At 35.1% G+C, this 23,985-nt stretch overlaps 1 protein-coding gene across 5 annotated transcripts in view; it reads right to left on the reverse strand.

The window, feature by feature from the left end:
* The window catches only part of FNIP1 (folliculin interacting protein 1), a 170,099-nt gene that overhangs the window by 15,886 nt on the left and 130,228 nt on the right, over positions 1-23,985 (reverse strand). For 4 of the 5 annotated variants that reach the window (XM_077138342.1, XM_077138344.1, XM_077138343.1 and 1 more), the window contains 4 exons: positions 18,155-18,301; positions 15,274-15,443; positions 11,145-12,564; positions 10,152-10,320 (listed from right to left, as the gene is read on the reverse strand). In XM_077138342.1, the coding sequence (XP_076994457.1) occupies positions 10,152-10,320; positions 11,145-12,564; positions 15,274-15,443; positions 18,155-18,301 (1,906 nt within the window). The remainder of the gene's footprint in view (positions 1-10,151; positions 10,321-11,144; positions 12,565-15,273; positions 15,444-18,154; positions 18,302-23,985) is intronic. The other variant, XM_077138346.1, reaches the window with a different exon arrangement.

Raw genomic sequence — 23,985 nt, forward strand, 5'->3', positions numbered from 1 at the left:
GAAGACTAAATATAGTTAACATGTCAATTATACCTAAATTGATTTACAGATTGAATGTAATACCAATTAAAATAGCAAAACTTACCTTTCAGAAATAGAAAAACCAATAACCAAATTCATCTGGAAGGGCACGGTGCCCGGAATAGTTAAAAATATCCTGAGAAAGAAAAATGAAGATGGAGGTCTCACACTACCTGACTTCAAGGCGTATTACGAAGCTACAGTGGTCAAAACAGCATGGTACTAGCATAAAGATAGATATACTGACCAATGGAATCAAATAGAGGTTCAGATATAGACCCCCTCATCTATGGACAATTGATCTTTGATAAGGCAGTCAAGCCAACTCACCTGGGGCAGAGCAATCTCTTCAATAAATAGTGCTAGAAAACTGGATATTCACATACAAAAGAATGAAAGAGGATCCATATTCCACAACCTATACAAAAATTAACTCAAAATTGATCAAAGACTTAAACATTATATCTAAGACCATAAAACTTTTAGAAGAAAATGTAGAGAAATATCTTATAAATCTTATAATAGCAGGCAGTTTCCTAGATCTTACATACCCAAACATGAGCACTGAAGAAAGAAAAAAAGAAATGGGAACTCCTCCAATCTAAACACTAGTGTCCATCAAAGAACTCTGTCAAGAAAGTAAAACAACAGCCTACACGAAGGGAGACAATACTTGGCAATGATATTATCAGATATGGGTCTAGTATCCAGAATATACAAAGATATTGTTCAATTCAACAACAAAAAGACAACCCAAAAACAAAAATGGGCAAAAGACATGGACAGACACTTCTCAGAAGAGGAAATACAAATGACTAAAAGGCACATGAAAAGATGCTCAACTTCCCTGGCTATTAGAGAAATGCAAATCAAAACCACAATGAGATACCATCTCACACCCACCAGAATGGCCATTATCAATAAAACAGAAAATAGCAGAAATAAATAAATGAAATTGAAAACATGAAAACAATAGAGAAAATCAATAAGACCAGAAGTTGGTTCTATAAGAAAATCAATAAGATTGATGGGCCCTTATCAAGATTGACAAAAAGAAGAAGAGAGAGGATGCAAATAAATAAGATCAGAAATGGAAGAGGAGACATAACTACTGACCTCACAGAAATAAAGGAGGTAATAACAGGATACTATGAACAACTTTACGCTAATAAATACAACAATTTAGATGAAATAGACGGGTTCCTGGAAAGACATGAACAACCAACTTTGACTCAAGAAGACATAGATGACCTCAACAAACCAATCACAAGTAAAGAAATTGAATTAGTCATTCAAAAGCTTCCTAAAAAGAAAAGTCCAGGACCAGATGGCTTCACATGTGAATTCTACCAAACGTTCCAGAAAGAATTAGTACCAATTCTCCTCAAACTCTTCAAAAAAATCGAAGTGGAGGGAAAACTACCTAATTCATTCTATGAAGCCAACATCACCCTCATACCAAAACCAGGCAAAGATATTACAAAAAAAGAAAACTACAGACCAATCTCTCTAATGAATATAGATGCAAAAATCCTCAATAAAATTCTAGCAAATCGTATCCAATAACACATTAAAAGAATTATACATCATGACCAACTAGGATTCATCCCAGGTATGCAAGGATGGTTCAACATAAGAAAATCAATTAATGAAATACACCACATCAACAAATCAAACCAGAAAAATCACATGACCATCTCAATTGATGCAGAGAAGGCATTTGACAAGATTCAACATCCTTTCCTGTTGAAAACACTTCAAAAGATAGGAATACAAGGGAACTTCCTTAAAATGATAGAGGGAATATATGAAAAACCCACAGCTAATATCATCCTCAATGGGGAAAAATTGAAAACTTTCCCCCTAAGATCAGGAACAAGACAAGGATGTCCACTATCACCACTATTATTCAACATTGTGTTGGAGGTTCTAGCCAGAGCAATTAGACAAGAAAAAGAAATACAAGGCATCAAAATTGGAAAGGAAGAAGTAAAACTATCACTGTTTGCAGACGATATGACACTATACGTCGAAAACCCGGAAAAATCCACAACAAAACTACTAGAGCTAATAAATGAGTACAGCAAAGTAGCAGGTTACAAGATCAACATTCAAAAATCTGTAGCATTTCTATACACTAGTAATGAACAAGCTGAGGGGGAAATCAAGAAACGAATCCCATTTACAATTGCAACTAAAAGAATAAAATACCTAGGAATAAATTTATCTAAAGAGACAAAAAACCTATATAAACAAAACTACAAAAAACTGTTAAAAGAAATCACAGAAGACCTAAATAGATGGAAGGGCATACCGTGTTCATGGATTGGAAGTCTAAATATAATTAAGATGTCAATCCTACCTAAATTGATTTACAGATTCAATGCAATACCAATCAAAATCCCAACAACTTATTTTTCAGAAACAGAAAAACCAATAAGCAAATTTATCTGGAAGGGCAGGGTGCCCCGAATTGCTAAAAACATCTTGAGGGAAAAAAACGAAGCTGGAGGTCTTGCACTGCCTGACTTTAAGGCATATTATGAAGCCACAGTGGTCAAAACAGCATGGTATTGGCATAAAGATAGATATATCGACCAATGGAATCGAATAGAGTGCTCAGATATAGACCCTCTCATCTATGGACATTTGATCTTTGATAAGGCAGTCAAGCCAACTCACCTGGGACAGAACAGTCTCTTCAATAAATGGTGCCTAGAGAACTGGATATCCATATGCAAAAGAATGAAAGAAGACCCATCTCTCACACCCTATACAAAAGTTAACTCAAAATGGATCAAAGATCTAAACATTAGGTCTAAGACCATAAAACAGTTAGAGGAAAATGTTGGGAGATATCTTATGGATCTTACAACTGGAGGTGGTTTTATGGACCTTAAACCTAAAGCAAGAGCACTGAAGAAGGAAATAAATAAATGGGAGCTCCTCAGAATTAAACACTTTTGTGCATCAAAGAACTTCATCAAGAAAGTAGAAAGACAGCCTACACAATGGGAGACAATATTTGGAAATGACATATCAGATAAAGGTCTAGTATCCAGAATTTATAAAGAGATTGTTCATCTCAACAACAAAAAGACAGCCAACCCAATTACAAAATGGGAAAAAGACTTGAACAGACACCTATCAGAAGAGGAAATACAAATGGCCAAAAGGCACATGAAGAGATGCTCAATGTCCCTGGCCATTAGAGAAATGCAAATCAAAACCACAATGAGATATCATCTCACACCCACCAGAATGGCCATTATCAACAAAACAGAAAATGACAAGTGCTGGAGAGGATGCGGAGCAAGAGGCACACTTATCCACTGTTGGTGGGAATGTCAAATGGTGCAACCACTGTGGAAGGCAGTTTGGCGGTTCCTCAAAAAGCTGAATATAGAATTGCCATACGACCCAGCAATACCATTGCTAGGTATCTACTCAAAGGACTTAAGGGCAAAGACACAAACGGACATTTGCACACCAATGTTTATAGCAGCGTTATTTACAATTGCAAAGAGATGGAAACACCCGAAATCTCCATCAACAGAAGAGTGGCTAAACAAACTGTGGTATATACATACGATGGAATACTATGCAGCTTTAAGACAGGATAAACTTACGAAGCATGTAATAACATGGATGGACCTAGAGAACATTATGCTGAGTGAGTCTAGCCAAAAACTAAAGGACAAATACTGTATGGTCCCACTGATGTGAACAGACATTCGAGAATAAATTTGGAATATGTCATTGGTAACAGAGTCCAGCAGGAGGTAGAAACAGGGTAAGATAATGGGCAATTGGAGTTGAAGGGATACAGACTGTGCAACAGGACTAGATACAAAAACTCAAAAATGGACAGCACAATAATACCTAATTGTAAAGTAATCTTGTTAAAACACTGAATGAAGCTGCATCTGAGCTATAGGTTTTTGTTTTGTTTCGTTTTGTTTTGTTTTGACTTTACTATTATTACTTTTATTTTTGTCTCTATATTAACATTCTATATCTTTTTCGGTTATGTTGCTAGTTTTTCTAAACCGATGCAAATGTACTAAGAAATGATGATCATGCATCTATGTGATGATGTTAAGAATTACTGATTGCATATGTAGAATGGTATGATTTCTAAATGTCGGGTTAATTTCTTTTTTTTCCGTTAATTAAAAAAAAAAAAAAGAGAAGGGGTAATTGGAGCTGAAGGGATACAGACTGTACAACGGGACTGGATATAAAAACTCAGAAATGGACAGCACAATACTACCCAATTGTAATGCAATTATGTTAAAACACTGAATGAAGCTGCATGTGAGGTATAGGTTTTTTTTTTTTCTTTCTATTAATGTTTTAATTCTTATTCTGTTGTCTTTTTATTTCTTTTTCTAAATCGATGCAAATGTACTAAGAAATGATGAATATGCAACTAGGTGATGTTATTAAGAATTACTGATTGTACATGTAGATTGGAATGATTTCTAATTGTTTTGTTAATTCTTTTTTTAGGTAATAAAAAAATAATAATAATAATAATAAAAAGAATTACTGATTGTACATGTAGAATGGAATGATTTCTAATTGTTTTGTTAATTCTTTTTTTAATTAATAAAAAAATGAAATACACACAAACACATATATACATGTGAAAACAAAACAAAACAAAACAAAACAAACAAAAAAATAAAACAGAAAATCACAAGTGCTAGAGAGGATGTGGAGAAAGAGGCATACTTATCCACTGTTGGTGGGAATGTAAAATGGTACAACCCATGTGGAAGACAGCTTGGTGGTTCCCCAGGAAGCTAAGTATAGAACTGCCATATGATCTGGCAATACCATTGCTAGGTATCTACTCAGAGGACATGAGGGCAATGACATAAATAGACATTTGCACACCAATGTTTATAGCAGCATTATTTATAATTGTCGACAGATGGAAACAGCCCAAATGTCTATCAACAGACAAGTGGCTAAAGAAGCTCTGGTATATACATACAATGGAATATTATGCTGCTGTGAGACAGAATAAAGTCACGAAGTATGTAACAACATGGATGGACCTTGAGGACATTATGCTGAGTGAGATTAACCAGAATCAAAAGGAGAAATGCTGTATGGTCTCATTGATACGAACTAGCATTAATGAATGAACTTGGAGAATTTCAGTTAAGAACAGAGACTATCAGTTTATACAAATAGGACAGATATTCGGTAATTGGAGCTAAAGGGAAACAGATTATGCAACAGGACTGATTGTAAAAATTCAGAAATGGATAGCACAATACTAAGTAACTGTAGTACAATAATGTTAGTACACTGAGTGAAGCTGAATGGGAGAATGATAGAGGGAGGAGGGCTGGAGGCACAAATAAAATCAGAAGGAAAGATACATCATCTGAGATGGTATAATCTAGGAATGTCTAGAGTGTACAATGATAGTGACTAAGTGTGCAAATTAAAAAATGTATTTACATGAGGAAGAACAAAGGAATGTCAACATTGCAGGGTGTTGAAAACAGATGGTAATTCATATTTTAAAAGAATAATAATAAAAAAAAAAACAGAGGGCAGTGATTCAGTGGGGGAGACCCAGGTTCAATTCCCAGACCATGAACCACCCCCTCCCCCCCACAAAAAAGCAAAACTTAAAACAGAGGGCAGAAGCCAAATAACTATTCCTTTTAACCACAGCATAAAGATTCCAAGAGCAACAGATCTGGAACTACTACATAAAAGTCTTCTGGTCACCTGCCATGTAGGAGACCCGGGTTCAATTTCTGACCCATGTACTTACTCCCCTACAACCCCCCAAAAATCAACAAATGGTGCTACAATAACAGGATACTCACATGGAAAAAGAATGAAATGTGACCCCTATCACAGAGCATACAAGAAAAGAGTCTTTTGTTAATAGTTCGTGGTGATGTTAGCACAACAATGTGAATGTAATTAATACCACTGAATTGTTTACCAGAAAATATTGAAAATGGGAAATTCTAGGTTTTATATATATTATCAAAATAAAAAAAAACCCAAAACAGAACTGTACAACAAAGAGTAAACCCTAAAATAAACTATGGACTATAGTTAATAATACAATTATAGTAATACTTCATCAATGGTAACATACTAATGCAAAATGTTAATAATATGGAAAATTGCCTATATGGGGGGGGTAACATGTGAGCTCTGTGCATTCTGAACCATTTTTCTGTACATTGAGAATTGCTCTAATAAAAAAATTACAAAAAAGAAATCTTCTAAGCTTTGTAATGTCAATTCTGCTTGGCGTTGCTTTGTAACGCCAATTCTGTATTTGTTTGTGTTCCACCATTTTACAAACAGTACATGGCACAGCAGTTTAGCACACAGCTTAAGAGCAGGCAGACCATGACTTGAATTCTAGTTCTACCACTTCCTATGTAACTTAGAAATCTGTCTGAGCAGTTTCTAAAATACAGAGATGATACAGATGATAATAATAAGTACCCCCAAAGAATTATTATAAAATTAATGAGATATGACATTTAAGTGCCTGGCACACAGCAAGTCCTCAGTGAATACTAACAATGCTATTATTATTGTTATGGCTGTTCTTCTTCTGTAATAATTAGCAGGCAGACATCTTTAAACTAAAAATGATGTTTCTGTCTTTACCAGGAGATAGAAAATCCTTCCAAAGCCAGGCCTTCAGACAGAAGAACACCAAAGGAGTTTGTGTGTGGTAATGGGTACAGATGGAAGAAGAAACAGGCAGAGTGACTAAGATCGGAGGTAAATAAGACAAGAGAGCACAGGGAGCATTAGAAGGACTCACATGGGATTCTCTAACAAGTACTTCAATAGATACTTACAGAGCATTATGTCAGGCTCTAAGAAGATAGAACTTGAAAAAAAAGATATGGTTTCCTGGCTCTGAAGGACAAATAGCACCAACTGAAATAAATTCTTTCCTCTGAAACACTAAATTACTCAGAATCTCCTTTAGGCATTTATTTTTCATGCTTTGTACTATACTTATTCATATGCTTCCCTTATTTTCCACTTTACTTAAGTAAAGAACTTAAGGTCAGAAATTATTTCTTTTTCATCTATGTTTCCTTGGAGTATTACTGCTGTGTTCAGAACACAGTAGGGACAGGTAAGTATTTATGACTGACATTAAATGGTTGCATAAAGCAACTTTTAAATATGAAGAACACAAGTTTTGAAAAGTTTTCTTCACAAGGTTTGTTTTTATCTGAATTGTCATTTCTCTACCATATAATAAAACATTAAATTTGCAACTTTAGGTCACTTAAAGCAGATTCAGAAGGTCTAATCTTTTTAGGCTTATAACTGACTGCTTGCTCATTGAGTCACATGTTGTCACATACCATTTTTCAGATGGTTTTCTGTATTTCCTTCTTAAAGTTTGGGGGGAGAGATGTTAATTTAAGATAGAACTGATGGGAAAAATTAAAAATTCAACAATAATAGTTAAAAATTTTAATACAGGCCTACCTAGAAGATCTTGTGGGCTTGATTCCAGACCACCACAATAAAGTGAATATTACATAAAGTGAGTCACATGTATTTTGTGGTTTCCCAATGCATAGAAAAATTATATTTACACCATATTATAGTCTATAAAGTGTGTAACAGCATATCTAAAAAATATACAAACTTTAAAATAAATAAATATATATGTGACATAGACACAAAGTGAGCACATGCTGTTGGAAAAATGGGACTGACAGACTTGCTTGACAGTTGCCATAAACCTTCAATTTTAAAAAAACACAGTATCGACAAAGTGCAGTAAAGCAAGGCTCAATAAAATGAGGTATGCCTATGCTGCATTCTCAAAACTGATAAAACAACTAAACAGAAAATCAACAAGGACATAGAAGACTTGAATAAAGCTATCAACTAACTTGACTAACATAGACGACATCTATGGAACATTCCACCCAATAATAGAATGCATATTTTTTCAAGCAGACGGAGAACATTCTCTAGTATAGACAATATGCTGTGCCATAAAACATGTCTCAATAAATTTAAATTTATTTACTTAAAAACATACAAAGCAAGTTCTCTAACCACAATGGTACTAAATTAGAAATCAACAGAAGGAAATTTGAGACGTCCACAAATATTTGAAAATTAAACAGTACATATTCAAATAACATATAAGTAAAAGAAGATACAACAGAAATCAGAAAATATTTTGAGGTGAATGAATATGAAGATACAACATAGCAAAATTTATGGGATGCAGTTAATGTAGTGCTTAGAGAAAAATTTAGAGCTTTAAATGACTATAGCACAAAAGAGAAATTATCTCAAATCCATAACCTAGGCGAGAAAAAGAGCAAACTGAACCCAAAGAAGTAAAAAGGAAAGAAACCGTGGAAATCAATGAAACAGAAAAACAGAGAAAATCAAAAGAGAGAAAACAAAAAGTTGCTTCCTTGAAAAGATCAATTATAATCCTTCAGCTAGAACAAGAGTCAGCAAACTTTGCTCCATAAAGAAACAGACAAAATATTTTAAGTTTTGTGGACTATAAGGCCTCTGTCATAGTCACTCAACTGTACTGTTGAAGCATGAAAACAATCACAGGGTACATAAATGGATGAATGGGCAAGTTGTGTTCCAATAAATCTTTATAAAAACAGTTGGCAGGCCAAATTTAGATCATGGGCCACAGTGTGCTGATCCTTGACACATATGGTCAAAAAATATCTATCAGCTATCTTTTTTGAGAACCCCAAACATTAGGAAAAAAAAAAAAAAAAACAAAGGAAAAAGACACAGATTACCAAAATCAGAAATGAAAAGGATTATAAGTGGATACTATAAACAACTTTTTTCCAAAAAATTATTAGAAAACTGAAATGAGACAAATTCCTAGAAAACCAAAAATTATCAAAACTGACTAAGAAATAAAAATTTGAATAGATCTATAGCAAATAAGAAATTAGTAATTTTAAATCTTCCCATAAGAAAAGTTGGCCCAAATGGCTTCACTGGTAAATTCTATCAAACATTTAAAGAAAAAATACCAATCCTCCAGACACTCTCACACAAAACAGGAAAGGACTATTTCCCAGTTCAATCTAGGAGGCCAGGATTATCCTAATATCAAAGCTAGGCAAAGATATCACAAGAAAACTACAGACCAATATCCCTCAAAAATACAGACACCAAAATACACAATAAAATATTAGCAAAAAAAGTCCTGCAACTTATTAAAAGGATTATATCTAATGACCAGCTGAGAATACAATGTTGGTTTACCATCTGAAAATCAACCAATACAATCCACCACATTAACATTTCAAAGAAGAAAATCACATGATCCTCTAGATATGTACAGAAAAAGCACTGGAGAAAATCTAAGCACCATTCATAATTTAAAGAAAGAAAATTTTTTACAAATTGGAATAGAAGGACACTTCTTTCTTCAGAAAAAGGTTATCTACAAAAACCTTACTGCTAACATCACACTTACTGTGAAAGAATCAATGTTTTCCCCCTAAAATCGGGAATAAAACAAGGATGTCTGCTATCACCACCTCTTTACAGCATTATCCTGAAAGTTTTAGCCAGGCAAGAAAAAGAAACAAAAGGCAGCCATGTAGGAAAGGAAGACATAAAACTGTTTATTCACTGATGACAAGATTCTGTAAGTAGATAATCCTAAGGAATCCGCACAAAAAGCTACTAGAACTAATAAAAGTTCAATAAGGTCACAGGCTACAAGACCAATATGTAAAAAACAACTGTACTTCTATATATTAGCAACAAGCAATCTCAAAGTGAGATTAAGCAAACAATTTCATTCAAATTAAGCATCTGCAATTTTTTGATTTTGTAAATAATCTTGTGACGAACATCTAAGAATATAGGCAGTACTTTCTATACCTCACACTACCATTTGGTTAGATTCGGGAACTCTCTACTTTTCATTCAAAGCAATAGGTTCAAGGACGTAGGAATTGTATATAAAGGGATGGATTCAGAAAACAATGACTGTGATACACAGTGAAGTATAACTACAAATAAAAGGCAATTCTGAGTTCTGCTGCTTAAGAGAGTTTATTCTAAATAATCCGAAGACAATGAAGGTCACTAACCTGCACGGCATGGGACAAATCAGAAACCAGACACTGACGGAGCCTCTCATCACTCCCAATTCCTTGAAGAACAAAGTCAGGTACATAAGATGAGCAGTACCCACCCAGCAAAGACCTCCCAAAATTGGCAATGTTGGGCTGAACAGCACTCACTTCAATTAACTTGGACCTGAAAGAAAGACCCCAATTATCTACTTAATAATAAACATATCTACCAACAACAATAATAAACATTTTACAATGAAAAAATATTTGCACTCTAGTGGTCCATATTTCTAGCACCATCATTTTCTACACAGTAGACTCAAGTACTAAATTTTAAATTTAAAACTGGCTCAAATGCTCAATTAGACCACAAAACAGTCCTTCTTTCTCAGGAAGGGACCTAATAACTTCATAATGAGATAAACATAAATCTTTCCTGGTAGGCTTTGGAGAGTTTTCCCCTCTGTTTCTTACTGAATATAATGTAATCCTAATATACTCAGATAAATGAAAACCATTATCCAAAACAAAGCAGCAAAATACCTCACAAATTCAAAGCCTTGATGTATTATATTTCTGAACTAGGGATCTTCTCCTTGTAATACTGACTCATAGTATACATCCCCTATTTTTCTGTTAGTTTTGGCCAAAATACAATGGCCTTTTCCTTCATTCTTAGTGATTGTCTCTCCCTACTTGGCTAGTCTTGACACAGGCCTTTCTTTGTGCATAATTTACCCCTAAATAGCTTGAAAATTTCAAAGTAAGGAGAAATCTCCTACAATCCTTTAATTTTTCCCTGGTGTATTTACAAAACATTTCTCGGGTGTCTGAGTGACTTAGCCTTTAATCCCTCTATGAGTGTGAGCACACAACTGTAAAAGAGAATTTGTGCAGGAAAATGATCTCTTCCTTCAAATCCACTAGTACCAATCTTCAGGGACCAGTCAAACAAGAGAATGGTACAACTTTATATGAGTCTATTATAGGTAAAAACTTCTCACTTACCCAGGAAAAGGTATCTCATCCTCTTCTGCCCAATCTTCTTGCTCTCCTCCACAATAACTGCTGACTTGTCTAGTCGTATCATGACCTGTATCTTCACTTTCACTATCACCCAGGGCACTATCTGAACTTTCATTTCTTGGAATGTCCCAATCAGTTCCTACAGGAATTTTTTTCTCTGGATTCTCTTTATCCCCATGGGGGACAACAATGGAGAGTATATCTCTTTGGTCCTGCTGAGGAAAGCAGGTTTTACATGAATCTTGGTGAACTGTTTCTATACATTTACAAAATTCATTGTTTTGTTTGCTATTTTTTGTGCATAATCTCTTTGAAAATTCTAACATACAACAATGTTCTTTATTGTCTGTACTTGTTTTAAGTGGAATATCATCAATAGTCCTGGTTTCAATTGAATCATCATTAAAATATTCATCAAATAAACTCATGCTTTCTGGGTCTGAATGATTCCAACAGGGAAGTTCACAGGGCTTTCCAGAAATTGTGTTCTGTTTACCAGACTTTCCAGATTGGTCTTTAGTTCTTTGTTTAGTTTCTTGATGCTGACCAATAGCTCCTCTTTCTTCCTTCAGTGGTTTAGCATGATGCCTGGTGATCTGATCTACGACTGCCTGACTCCGGAGTTCAGTATCTGAGTCAGGTGACATGGAGTCCCCAATCAAGAAAGTAACCTTTGTCTGGGTTGCCTCACAAGAGAACACAGCAGGCACAAGCTTATCGGGAGGTTTTTTTTCTACAACCATTCCTGTGGATCTCAACACTTTGCCCGTGAGGTTAACTGAATCCAGCAATTCTTCTTCACCCTGCCATGTTTCCTCTGTTGGCTCAAAGCCTGACTCTGGCAAAGCACATTTATCTACTGGGGCAGATCCTGTGCAAAGAACTGTCTCTAACTTGGTGTCAAGGCAAGTTCTCAATTTATCTCTGTAGTGTTTAATATCAGCAGTACTTTCTTCTTGGCAGTCTGGAGATACCATCCGGCATACATCTGAAGCTCCTAGCAGCTCCTTAGAGATGTTTCGAATAGCTTCTCTCTCTTCTTGTGAACCATTTTCTACATTTTGCTCAAGGAATGGACGACTGCAATACTTACAATTACAATTAGGAGTCCTTGTTTCTTCTGGCTCTCTAAAGAGCAAACTGCTCTTGTTTTTATGCATTGTGATAAGCACATACTCAGATTCTTCTATTTCACCTTTCTCTAAAGTGGTAGTAATTACTGTGCCTGGCATAACAATAGCTTCATCTTCGCCATTTTCTAAAAGATGGGTTTCTTGGAGTTCAGAGCATCTTATGAAATAAGTAAGAAAATAAAGCAGTCTCTGGACCATGTCTTGTCGTTTGCCAACTACCACAGTCCTTGCTAACCGTACAGGAGAGCCAATAGCGCCATACAGGTCTCCTGAAAAGGAAAAATCAGTTAATGGAACACTCTACTCACAAAGCTAAATAGGCTCTTTTCAATTATCAGAAACTACTGTTATGGTATGAAGATGGTTCAGATAGTACTCTAGTTCTTTAATAGGTGAAGAATTGTTCAGGAGAGTATGATGAGAGTATGATGAGATAAATAGTCTTAATCATGGACAAAGGTCTACAGAGGGGGTTTATAGCTTCCTCCCTAAACAGCTGTTATGGTTCTGAAATGTCAAGCAAAGAGTCACTTCAGAGAGTTAAATTTAACAAAAACCGTCTCTGTGACAGGTCCCATGCAGGGCACCTTTATCAGGGTGCAGAAGTACTGCTTGAAGTACTATATGCACAAGGATTCTGTAACTGTTTTATTACAGAGAAGAGAAAGCATAATATCTTCTGGGGGTTAGGTTGAAGGGAAGGGAAGGAAAGAAATAATGGTAGAATATAGAACCATCCTTGAACTTAATCCTAACCATAAACTTTAATGGTTGCTGCCGATCCAGCACTCAACACTGGCTCCCATGTTTCCAAAGTCCTCATCAAGTTAAGATGAGGTCATCAGAATTAGTAGGCCCTAGGTCAATACGACTGGTATCCTAATTAAAAGAAGACAACAGACAAAGGGAAAGAAGACAAGAGGCAGAGGTTGGAGTGATGCATCTACAAGCCAAGGAAGATCAAGGATTGCAGGCAAATCACCAGAAACTAGCAAGCTGACAAAAAGGATTCTCCTCTATAGGAGTCAAGGGAGCACAGCCCTGCCAACATCCTGATTTCAGCCTGCTAACCTCCAGAACTCAAGAGACAATACATTTCTGTTGTTTAAGTCTCCTAGTTTTTAGTACTATGTTACCACCACCCCAGGAAATTGAGACAAAAAATATATATATATATATGTTGTAGATGGTTTTATGATCAACTTTCTCTTCTGGCTAAAACAAGGGCCCTAATATCATCCTGCACACTTCTCATAAACTACTCCCAAGGTTTCCACTAATTACCAAATAACTGAAAGTGCTTTGGCAAATCAGTCTTTTATAATTGGTTCCAATTTACTTTTCCAGTTTTGTCTCTTTAAAGTTCACCCTTTTTCATTTTTATTCACCCAAAGCCTCATGTAATTCATCCAAAGCCTCATGTAATTCACCCAAAGCCTCATGTAAAATCAGATTACAGGATATGCTCTGCACTTTTAATACCTAAGTCACGTACTATTTATTCCCTCCGTCTATATCTCTGCTAGCTGAAATCTGTCCAAAGCTTCCCATCTAACCAGCCTCTCTCAGGCAAAGGTAAGCTCCCCTTTCTAAAGTTACACTGAGCTGTTTATTTCTTATAGTTTCTCTTGGAATTATCAGTATTAGACATTAACTTCTTGGGGACAAGGACTATTATCATTCACTTTTACATTCTCCAATGCTCTTGGCACACAGTTTTAGATACATTATATACCAAAAAAATGTTCAAAAAACTGAAAGTAGGTTTGAAGTGTCCAAATTAAAACAAACACTACTGAACTACTTGATTTGAAAAAAGAAAGCTAATATCACAGTGGAATACCACTCAGCAATAAACAGGAATGAACTATTACTACATACAACGTAGGTAAAATAATCATCTGAATGAAAAGAGCCAGACCAATAAAAGTACGTACTGTATGACCGTATTAACATAAAATTTCAGAAAAAGCAAACTAATCTAGTGACAGAAAGCAAACCAGTACCTGGCTGGGAATGGGGCGGAAGGGAGAACAGCGAGGATGGGGAGGAGCAAGAAGGAGAGATTACAAAGAACCAGGAGGAAACTCTGGATGTGATGGATATTTTCACCATCTTGACTATGGTGATACTTGTGTTCATGTGTGTGTATTTTAAGACTTGTAAAACGGTACACTTTAAATGTATGCTTAATGTATGTCAATTATACCTCAATAAAGATGAGGGTAGAAGGGAGGACTTAAGGAGAAACAGAGACAAAGAGAGAAAGAGGTAAATAAGTAGGTTGGTTCCATAAACTGATAAGTCACATGACAGTGCACCTGCCAAAAAGTTCTTATATTACTCTCCCCCATCTCCACAATTTGACAAAGTATGTACTAACTATGATGCATTTCCACATTATAAATAAGGAAATGGGACTCAACATGGTCTGCCTGACTACACAGTCTGTTCCTTAAATATCATGCTACATTACCTCCCAAATGACTATGAACTAATCGATCATCCTCTCTCCTCGATTACCCCTTTATTTAGTCATGCCCATCACTAAGGAAAACATATGTAAAGTTGACTCAACAAACCAAAAAAAGAGTGGAACAACAGAAAACTCAATGCTAACTACTTTCTTAATCATATTTATTTTCACTATCACAGGAGATTTTGTTGATTCATTATTTCTAGATTAAGTACATAATGAAAAATACAAATATATAAAATATCTTAAAGACCCTATAGTTATTAGTAAACCAGTCCTCAATCTGCTCTCCTTGTTTCAGCTCCAGATTTCTATTATAAGGAAGGATATTAGACAATTGAGGGGATTACACAATGGGGCAGACATGAAAGGTCAAGTAAAGGAGAAGATAAAACAGAAGCATTTTACTTTCTGTGTGTGCATGTGTGTGTGTGCATGCGCGCTAAATAACTCCAGTTACACGAAAGTATGAAGGCAATGCATAGCTGTACAAACTACATACCGAGTTGTGCCCAAAGTGGGTTATATGGATGAGTCTTTGCCAACATGTCCACACTCTGAGAGGAATGTTTTTCTAAAAATATTTTTATAGGTGGTTGTCCATTTGGCATGACTGTTGGGACCCAGGCAAGATGATTGGTCAGAACTGCAGTAATGAGAGCTGGCAAGAATCTGAAAACAAAACATCCTATCAAATTCCAATCTATCTTCATGAAACCTTAGGTAAAATGCAGCATACAGCAAAGAGAGTACATATTATCACATGGCTAAATGGCATAAAAAAGGAAAAGGGAGAGGAAAGGATAAATGTATGATTAGGATGAAAATGAAAGTTAAACTTTTGGTTGGGGAGGAGTTAAAGAAATCCTTAAAATAAAGAGAAAAACACAGACAGGCAGCTATTTGTGATAATGACAACACAAAAATGTTACTGCACTTCAGAAACAATGGATTCATTTTAGTGTTTAATCTGCAAAAATTCATTAATGAATTAACCAACAGGTCATTTCCAAATTACTAAATTGGAAAATGAAGGGAATTATTAAGCAAACTTTTGTCTACCATCAAAGGGAATAAAAACTTCTGAATCATTCATGTGAATTCTAGGGATCTGATGAATGATAAGAAGAAAATATAAGATGGTAAAATAGCACATTAAAAATGTATCATCAGAATCCTAGCACTTCATCACATTTTTCTTTTATCTTCTCCATAAAATGAAACTGTTATAATTGGATTTTATTTACAAAGATTGGAGGCCCCAGATACTTCTGTAAGATGTAAGGAATTTTTTTTCTGGTAGTGGCTTTATTTTTTTATTTTTTTTATTGTATAATATAACAGACATACAAAGCAAAGAAAGAAAAAAGCAATACTTTTTAGAGCATTCTTCAACAATTATAGGATAGATCCTAGAGTTGGTCATGGGTGACCATACCATTCTCTCAGATTTTGTCTTCTAGCTGTTCCAGAATATAGAAGGCTAGAAGGAATAAATATTTTTTTGCCATCAAAATCGACATTTTTCTTTTTTTGTGAAAAATTATATACAAAAAAGCAATACATTTCAAAGCACAGCACAACCATTAGTTGTAGAACAAATTTCAGAGTTTGATATGGGTTACAATTTCGCAATTTTAGGTTTTTACTTCTAGCTGCTCTAAAACATTGAAGACTAAAAGAAATGTCAATTTAATGATTCAGCAATCATATTCATATGTTAAACCCTACCTTCTCTGTATAACTCAGTCACCACCTTTGATCTCTCTGCCACTCTTTAGCAGTATTTGGGCTATGGTCATTCTAACTTTTCATGTTGAAAGGGGCTGTCACTAATATGGGATAAGGGGATGGAACAAACTTATGTTCTGGAGAGGTTGGGCCCTCTAGGTTTCAGGACTTGTCTGGTCCAGGGACCCATCTGTAGGTTGTAGGTTTCTGGAAAGTTACCCTAGTACATGGAACCTTTGTAGGTTTGTATATATTGCTCTAGGTGTTCTTTAGGATTGGCTGGAATGGTTTTAGTTGGGGTTTGGCAAGTTATGATAGGTCTAACTGAAGCTTGCGTAAGAGTGACCTACAGAGTATCAAGATGTGAGGAATTTTTCAACTTCCCCAAGTTGAATTCTTGATATTCTCACAAGCAGTGTGGACACCCAAAACTATAGGCTGATCTCCCAGTCTTGGAGTTTGTTCATATGAAACTTAACCCCACAAAGGATAGGTCAAGTCTACTTAAAATTTAGGCCTAAGAGTCATCCCCAAGAGAGCATCTTTTGCTGCTCAGATGTGGCCTCTCTCTCCAGCCAACACAACAAGCAATCTCACCATCCTCCCCCTGTCTACATGGGACATGACTCCCAGGGGTGTGGACCTTCCTGGCAATGTGGGACAGAAATCCTAGAATGAGCTGAGACTCAGCATCAAGGGATTGAGAAAAACCCTAGAATGAGCTGAGACTTAGCATCAGGGGATTGAGAACACCTTCTCGACCAAAAGGGGGAAGAGTGAAATGAGACAGTGTCAATGGCTGAGAGATTCCAAACAGAGTCGAGAGATTGTCCTGGAGGTTATTCTTACGCATTAAGTAGATATCATCTTGTTATTCAAGATGTAATGGAGAGGCTGGAGGGAACTGCCTGAAAATGCATAGCTGTGTTCTAGTAGCCATGTTTCTCGAGGATGACTGAATAATGATATAGCTGTCACAATGTGACTGTGTGATTGTGAAAACCTTGTCTCTGATGCTCCTTTTATCTACCTTGTCGAGAAACGAGTAGAACATATGGAATAAAAATAAATAATAGGGGGAACAAATGTTAAAATAAATTTAATTTGAAATGCTAGTGATACATGAAAGTAAGGGGTAAGGGCTATGGTATGCATAATCTTTTTTTTTCTGTTATTGTTCTATTTCTTTTTCTGTTGTCTTTTTATTTCTTTTTCTGAATTGATGCAAATGTTCTAAGAAATGATGAATATGCAACTATGTGATGCTACTGAGAATTACTGAATATATGTGTAGAACAGAATTATATATTAATGTTTAATGTTTTTGTTTGTTCTTAACTTTTTAAATTAATAAATTAAAAAAATTAATAATCAAAATTTTTAAAAAAGATGAGAGGAATTTTAATTTAACGTATAATAAAAGGCATAATTACTTTTTCTTACTCAAAGTTCTAAGACAATCTCCTATTCTTACAGTCTTTCTCTATTCATCTTTTAGAATTCTGTTTTGGTTATTAATAATGTGGTATAATTATAAAGATAATTCTTGCCTTTTTATTGGGATTGATCTTAATATAGATATTTAGATACAATAAATGATAGCTAAATTAAGTGAATAAATAAGTAAGTAAGTAAAGTAAAGTAATCCATACTGATTTCTGGAAGCATTTTCCATTAGAAAAGTAAACTCCTTCATGAAACGATGGCAAAGCTGGTTCTTTTCTGGAATCCCTGACATCATTGTAAGCCAGACAGGCTCTCCAATCCGTGGCATTGTGTACAGATTACAAATTGTTGTTCTAAAAAGAGGAAGACACGTCATGAAAGTCAAGATTTCCAGAGTTGCATACTTGGAAGATAAAGCTAAGGTGCCAATTTGGGCCACATACTAAGATTTGATAAGAGACAATGACTTAGGTCATATCTTCTTTGTAATCAACAAAACTCCACAGTAAATGTTCTGTACATGAACTCCAAACTTTGCAGGTTCAACCTACACATTAACTGTGTGTCCTAAGGTAAACTATTTTCTTGCTTTAAGCATCAATTTCCTCCATCTCTAAAATGAGGGAATAGGACCAGATAATTTCAAAGCCCCCTTCTAGCTCTATATTTTTAAGATTTATATTAAACTTGTATATGTGGACAATAAACCAACAATATATAGTAAGGAAAAATACTCTAAATAGGATATCTATCAACCCAATGAAAACAGTTTATCAGCATCGCTTTAGTTCCTATGGTGAGACTTCAGTAAAGTTCTAAAAGACAATGAGTACATAATATACGAATGCTGTATTTCCTGACTCGCTCTCAACCTTCTACAGTTTTCCCTTGAACCAACAAAATGAAGGAAGTGATTCTGCAATCATTATAGTACTTTTCTGACAATCTCTTGGATTTATTTAGTCAATAGCTATTCCAGTGATTTGCAGGCTCTCTAGAAGGCTACAAAGCATACCTTTAGGATGTCAATTCTTTCACTCTTTTTTTTCTTTTTTTTGCATGGGCAGGCACTGGGAATCGAACCCAGGTCTCTGGTAATTCTTTTCTTTTTACATCACTATCTGTTCAGTCAAATCCTAAATATGCACAAGGCTAAGTAATACCTGCAAGGCTTGGGTCTTAAGAAATTAGTCTATCTCTCAGAAGCTATACAACGGTATCCTACTTTCTACTTTTGAAAACTGTGCTGTTCTCTACCCAGCCACTAGCCACATAAGGTTACTGAGCACTTGAAAAGTGGTTAGTATTTAATTAAATTAAATAGTTGCATGCGACTAGTGGCTGCAATATAAACAGTGCATCTCTAGAAAGTTTGCAGAGACCTCCACAACTAATATCCATCTAAAGCATAATTCTCTTCCAGAAAGATATGTTCAAGTCCTATACCCAAGACTCATGAATGTGACTTTATTTGAAAACAGGGTCTTTCAAGATGTATTCAAGTTAAGATGAGGTTAAATTGGGGTGGGCCCTATTACAATATGACTGGTATCCTTATAAGAAGAAACTTGAACACAGATATACAAACAGACCAGAGAGAAGGCTATGTAAAAATGGAGGCAGAGGTTTGCAGTGATGTAATCGAAGCGAAGGAATTCTAAGGACTGTCAGAAAATCCAAGATGAGAGGTAAGGAAAGAGTCTCCACTACAGGTTTTACATGGAACAAGGTCCTGATACCTTGTTTTTGGACTTCTAGCCTACACAAACCATAACAATAAGTTTCTTTTATTTTAGGCCATCCAGTTTGTGGTACTTTGTTACAGCAGCCCTAGAAACTGAGACACCAAGGATCCAGAAAAGGAAAAGAAGTTTCCTGCCTATACAGTTTTATGAGTCTCAACCCAAAAATGAGTATAATACATTACTATGGATATAAATCACAGTCACTTTAATTTGTCTTTGGTAGAGTATAAAGTCATTGCTGATAATTAAAAAAATAAAGGAAAAATTTAAATGTATTTTATAGAGAAATGCAACCTAAGTATATAAACTAGGGATAAATAGAAATGCTTTCTAAAAGCTTCGTACAACATTCCCAGGTAGGATGGAAAATTGAACACATGTTTATCCTCGTTGAGTTCTGAGATCCCAACTAAATAAATCCCAATTAAGAATTTGGAAACAGATAAATCTCTACAGCATATAAAACTGGAGATGAGCCATCAGTGAAAATTTAAATCAGGGTGGGCCATGGTGGCTCAGCAGGCAAGAATGCTCGCCTGCCATGCCAGAGGACCGCGTTCGATTCCCAGTGCCTACCCATGTGAAAAAAAAAGAAAGAAAAAAAAATTTAAATCATTTTTAATAGCACTCTAGAAGATACAACATATACAGGAGTGATCCACAGAGGAAGACAAAGACAAAGAAGAGGTAATTTGCCCCAATGATGTGAAAAGTGTTGCCGGACTCATAAATGCCTGGTACAGCAGAAGGCAGTTCAGATATAGGACTGAAAACTAGGAGACTAATTCAAAGTCCATAAATGGTGGTGACCTCTATCCTCCCAGCATTATCCTACAGATAGGTGAATAAAGAAATGACCTGCCCAAACCCTTCCCGATATTTAAATTTTTCACAGTACATAAGCAGATAATCAGTGTATATTGTAGCATTAAAAATTTCCTGGTGAGAGATAGCAATTGGGGGGTGAGGGTGGGGTGTCTAAAAAATGCTCCTTCAGGGAGTGATCATGAAAAAAATGGCTGAGAAACACAGCTTTACAGTGAAGGTCACATGTTAGAAGTCTGATTATTCACAGAGCTCCCAACCTACATTTCAGTATCTTACTCTCAACTTTGAATAGGCAACCAAAAACCATCAACATTTAGGGAAAGCATTCAAAGGACAGAAAGATAGACAGACAAAAAGATAGAAACACACAGACACATTCATGCACACAAAATGACCCTAGAGGAAACAAGAAAATATTTTTAGAAATCAAAAAAGATTTACTGCAATGAAAATATTTCATTGAAGGATAGAAAACAAATCAGAAAGTAATGTACTCAGAAAAATAAACGGGAAACTTGAAAGAAAAGAGACACAGAAGATCAATCCAGGAATACCATTTCTAACAATAGCAAAAATCCCAAAAGGGAAAATAAATTATGAAAGCAATAACACCAAAAAATTTGCCAGAGCTTAAGAATGAGACAGTGATATAACTACACTGAAAAGATAAAGGAGTAAAGGGAAGGTATAAATTGAGTCAACATAGTAGAAAATAAAGAAAGGTTATAATCTAAAAATCAAGAAATAGTAGCATTAACTATATTGGTTAATACTACGGAGGTGATTACTAAAGTAAACAGCTATCAGTTAAAAGACAGTATTACTTTGCAAGAATGAAGGACAGAAAGGAGTGGAACAGTATTCAATTAGTTTTCACTATTGCATTTTTATTATATATATAATTTTTGCTTCTTAATTATGTGCATGAGCTTTTTGATTAACAGAAACACTATATAATTAAATGAACAAGCTGATCAATTAATCCTAATAAGAATTTTCCAAGAGTTTTTTCAGCAACTACTGTAAGTCTATGCACCATGGGCCAAATCCCTAACACTGACATTAATACTGAGAACTGTGACCTTAGTGTTAAATGATGAGTGCTATGACCTCAGTGGATATCAACCTCAAAGAAGGCAAAGAAATTGCACAACAGTGTTTCCTACTAAATATAGCTCTACGTTGATTGTTGTCATTAACAATCTGGAAGTAATAGTGCTTACTTACCCCCTAATGTTTCTAACCTAATCTTCAGTGGTAGGAAAGGCAAGTAGTTTCAGTTATTTAACCCCTTACTTTTCCTTGTCTGTGTCCAGAGAATGAAACACTCCTGCAGCTTGAAGGCACTTGTGGACATGATTTAGTCTTCTTTGATATGTATGAAGTCTAAGTAAAAATTCAAGAACTTTATCTTTGCCAGGCAGCAATGCTAACTAAACAAGCTTCCTGTTTCTGTAGGTTTCAGGGCTTTCCTGTATATGTGAATCATTTCCTTCCTCTTCTCAAGTACCACAAATTCATTCATTGTTCTTGTCACTTTAAAAATTAAGATATTGTTAAAATGTAATAATCATTCAATTAAGTACATGTTAAAGCACTTCTAAAGGTACTCTTCTTACTAAAAATTATTAAAAGACTGTATGAAGTATTTTAAAGATATTATATGAATGTTTAACTTAAAGTCTTTCAGATTAATGGAGTGACTGAAATAAAATAATTAATATAAAAGGGAGGGTACCCAATTATGTCATATTCTTTCAATATTTCATGACTCAAGCATTTTGTAAATTCTAGGCAATCTTAAAATTTTAAGGCTAGAGGATGAGTACTACACAATACCAGCAACTGACTCATAGGTACTTCAATAACATTTTTTTAATTAAAAATTTTGTTTATACGCTTAAGAGCAAGATAGGTATTCTATTAAGGGAATAATGAGACTTAGGATAATAATATTTACTATTCTGGTAACCTGAGCTGGATCTATAACGCCAGTCTTTCCTCTGAGTCTAAACTGAGACTGTTGGCCTTTTGCCACAAAGCTTGTGACTACAGAAAAGAAACTGTTGATCCCACAAGGTAAGTAATAGCTACAAGCACAAGGCCAAAGATTCACTGCCTGTAATATCATAAAAAGGAACACTCAAAAAGAATGCTACAGAATTTGTTTAGGCAAACAAGAATTCTTCAAAACATGTATTTAGAATAATTCTAGTCCTTACAAGGTCAACTAAACTTTGGATAAACTCACAAAAATGAAAAAAATGCAAACAAAATATCTGACCATTCACGGTACATTTTTTTTAAATGAAAGGCATAATGTCTATCTCAGGAAAAGAAAATCCCTTAAGACTCTTTGGCTGAACTTTTAAGGAAACTAAAATTTAGATCTTTTAATAGACTTCTCAAATGCTTCTTATATTAATGAAAGAGGCACATTTTATGGATTTTTGACAGAGAATTCATTTAGAAAGCTGTGCTGAGTTTATGTGGTTAAATCCAATTTTCCAGGTATGAAAATTGCTCATTTATTAGGCTACATGGACTGTGGGTCATAGAAAATCTGTCATAAACACTTAGGAATAAATAACCACTAGACCCCATTGATAGCTTCTCATGATAGGTTCACTATGTCTTCATTTAAATAAAACATAATTTCTCCCTGCATATGCAATCTCTCAAGAATTTCCAAGCCCAGAAACTCATAATTACACTCAAGGCAAAATTATACTCAAATGCCAACACTGACATCTCCTCAATAAAAACAATCTAACTAAAAAATGGGCAAATGGCTGAACTTCACCAAATAAGATATACAGATGGCAAATGAGCATATGAAAACATTGCCAATATCATGTCATTAGGGAACTGCAAATTGAAACAACAATGAGATAACACTACACAACTATTCTACAAGCTAAAATCCAAAAATGTCTGCTGAAATACTCCATAGCTCAGGCCTAGGATTTCCTCTTTTCTTCTCATACAGTTTAATGGCTTTAGGTACTATCCATACACCAATGAAAGTCAAATTTTTATCTCCAGCCTGGATCTCCTAAACTTCACACTTATATTTCATTTAGATGTCCAATAGGAACCTCATATAAACTGTTGATTTTCCCCATCATGCCTATTATATCTCCAACCATCCCCATTTTACTTATTAGCAATCCCATCTGGGCTAGCTGGAGAAGTTCTATCACCTGCAATTAAACTAGTCTCAAGGACTTCATTCAACACTGAGAAAATAGAAAAACATTTATCTTGAGCCTTTTGCAGCCCTCTAGTCCCTTAGCACTCACTCAAATATCAATTCAAATGGTAAGAGATTTATCTAATGCAAGTTTACTTAATGATTAACTTGATAAATTAAGATTGGTTTAACATTAAAATTAACAATTGGTTATATGGAGGTTAAAACATGGGAATGTATAACACATTGAATCTTGGGGTGGACAATGCCC

The sequence above is a fragment of the Tamandua tetradactyla genome, chromosome 20, assembly GCF_023851605.1.
Source record: "Tamandua tetradactyla isolate mTamTet1 chromosome 20, mTamTet1.pri, whole genome shotgun sequence".
Lineage (NCBI taxonomy): Eukaryota > Metazoa > Chordata > Mammalia > Pilosa > Myrmecophagidae > Tamandua > Tamandua tetradactyla.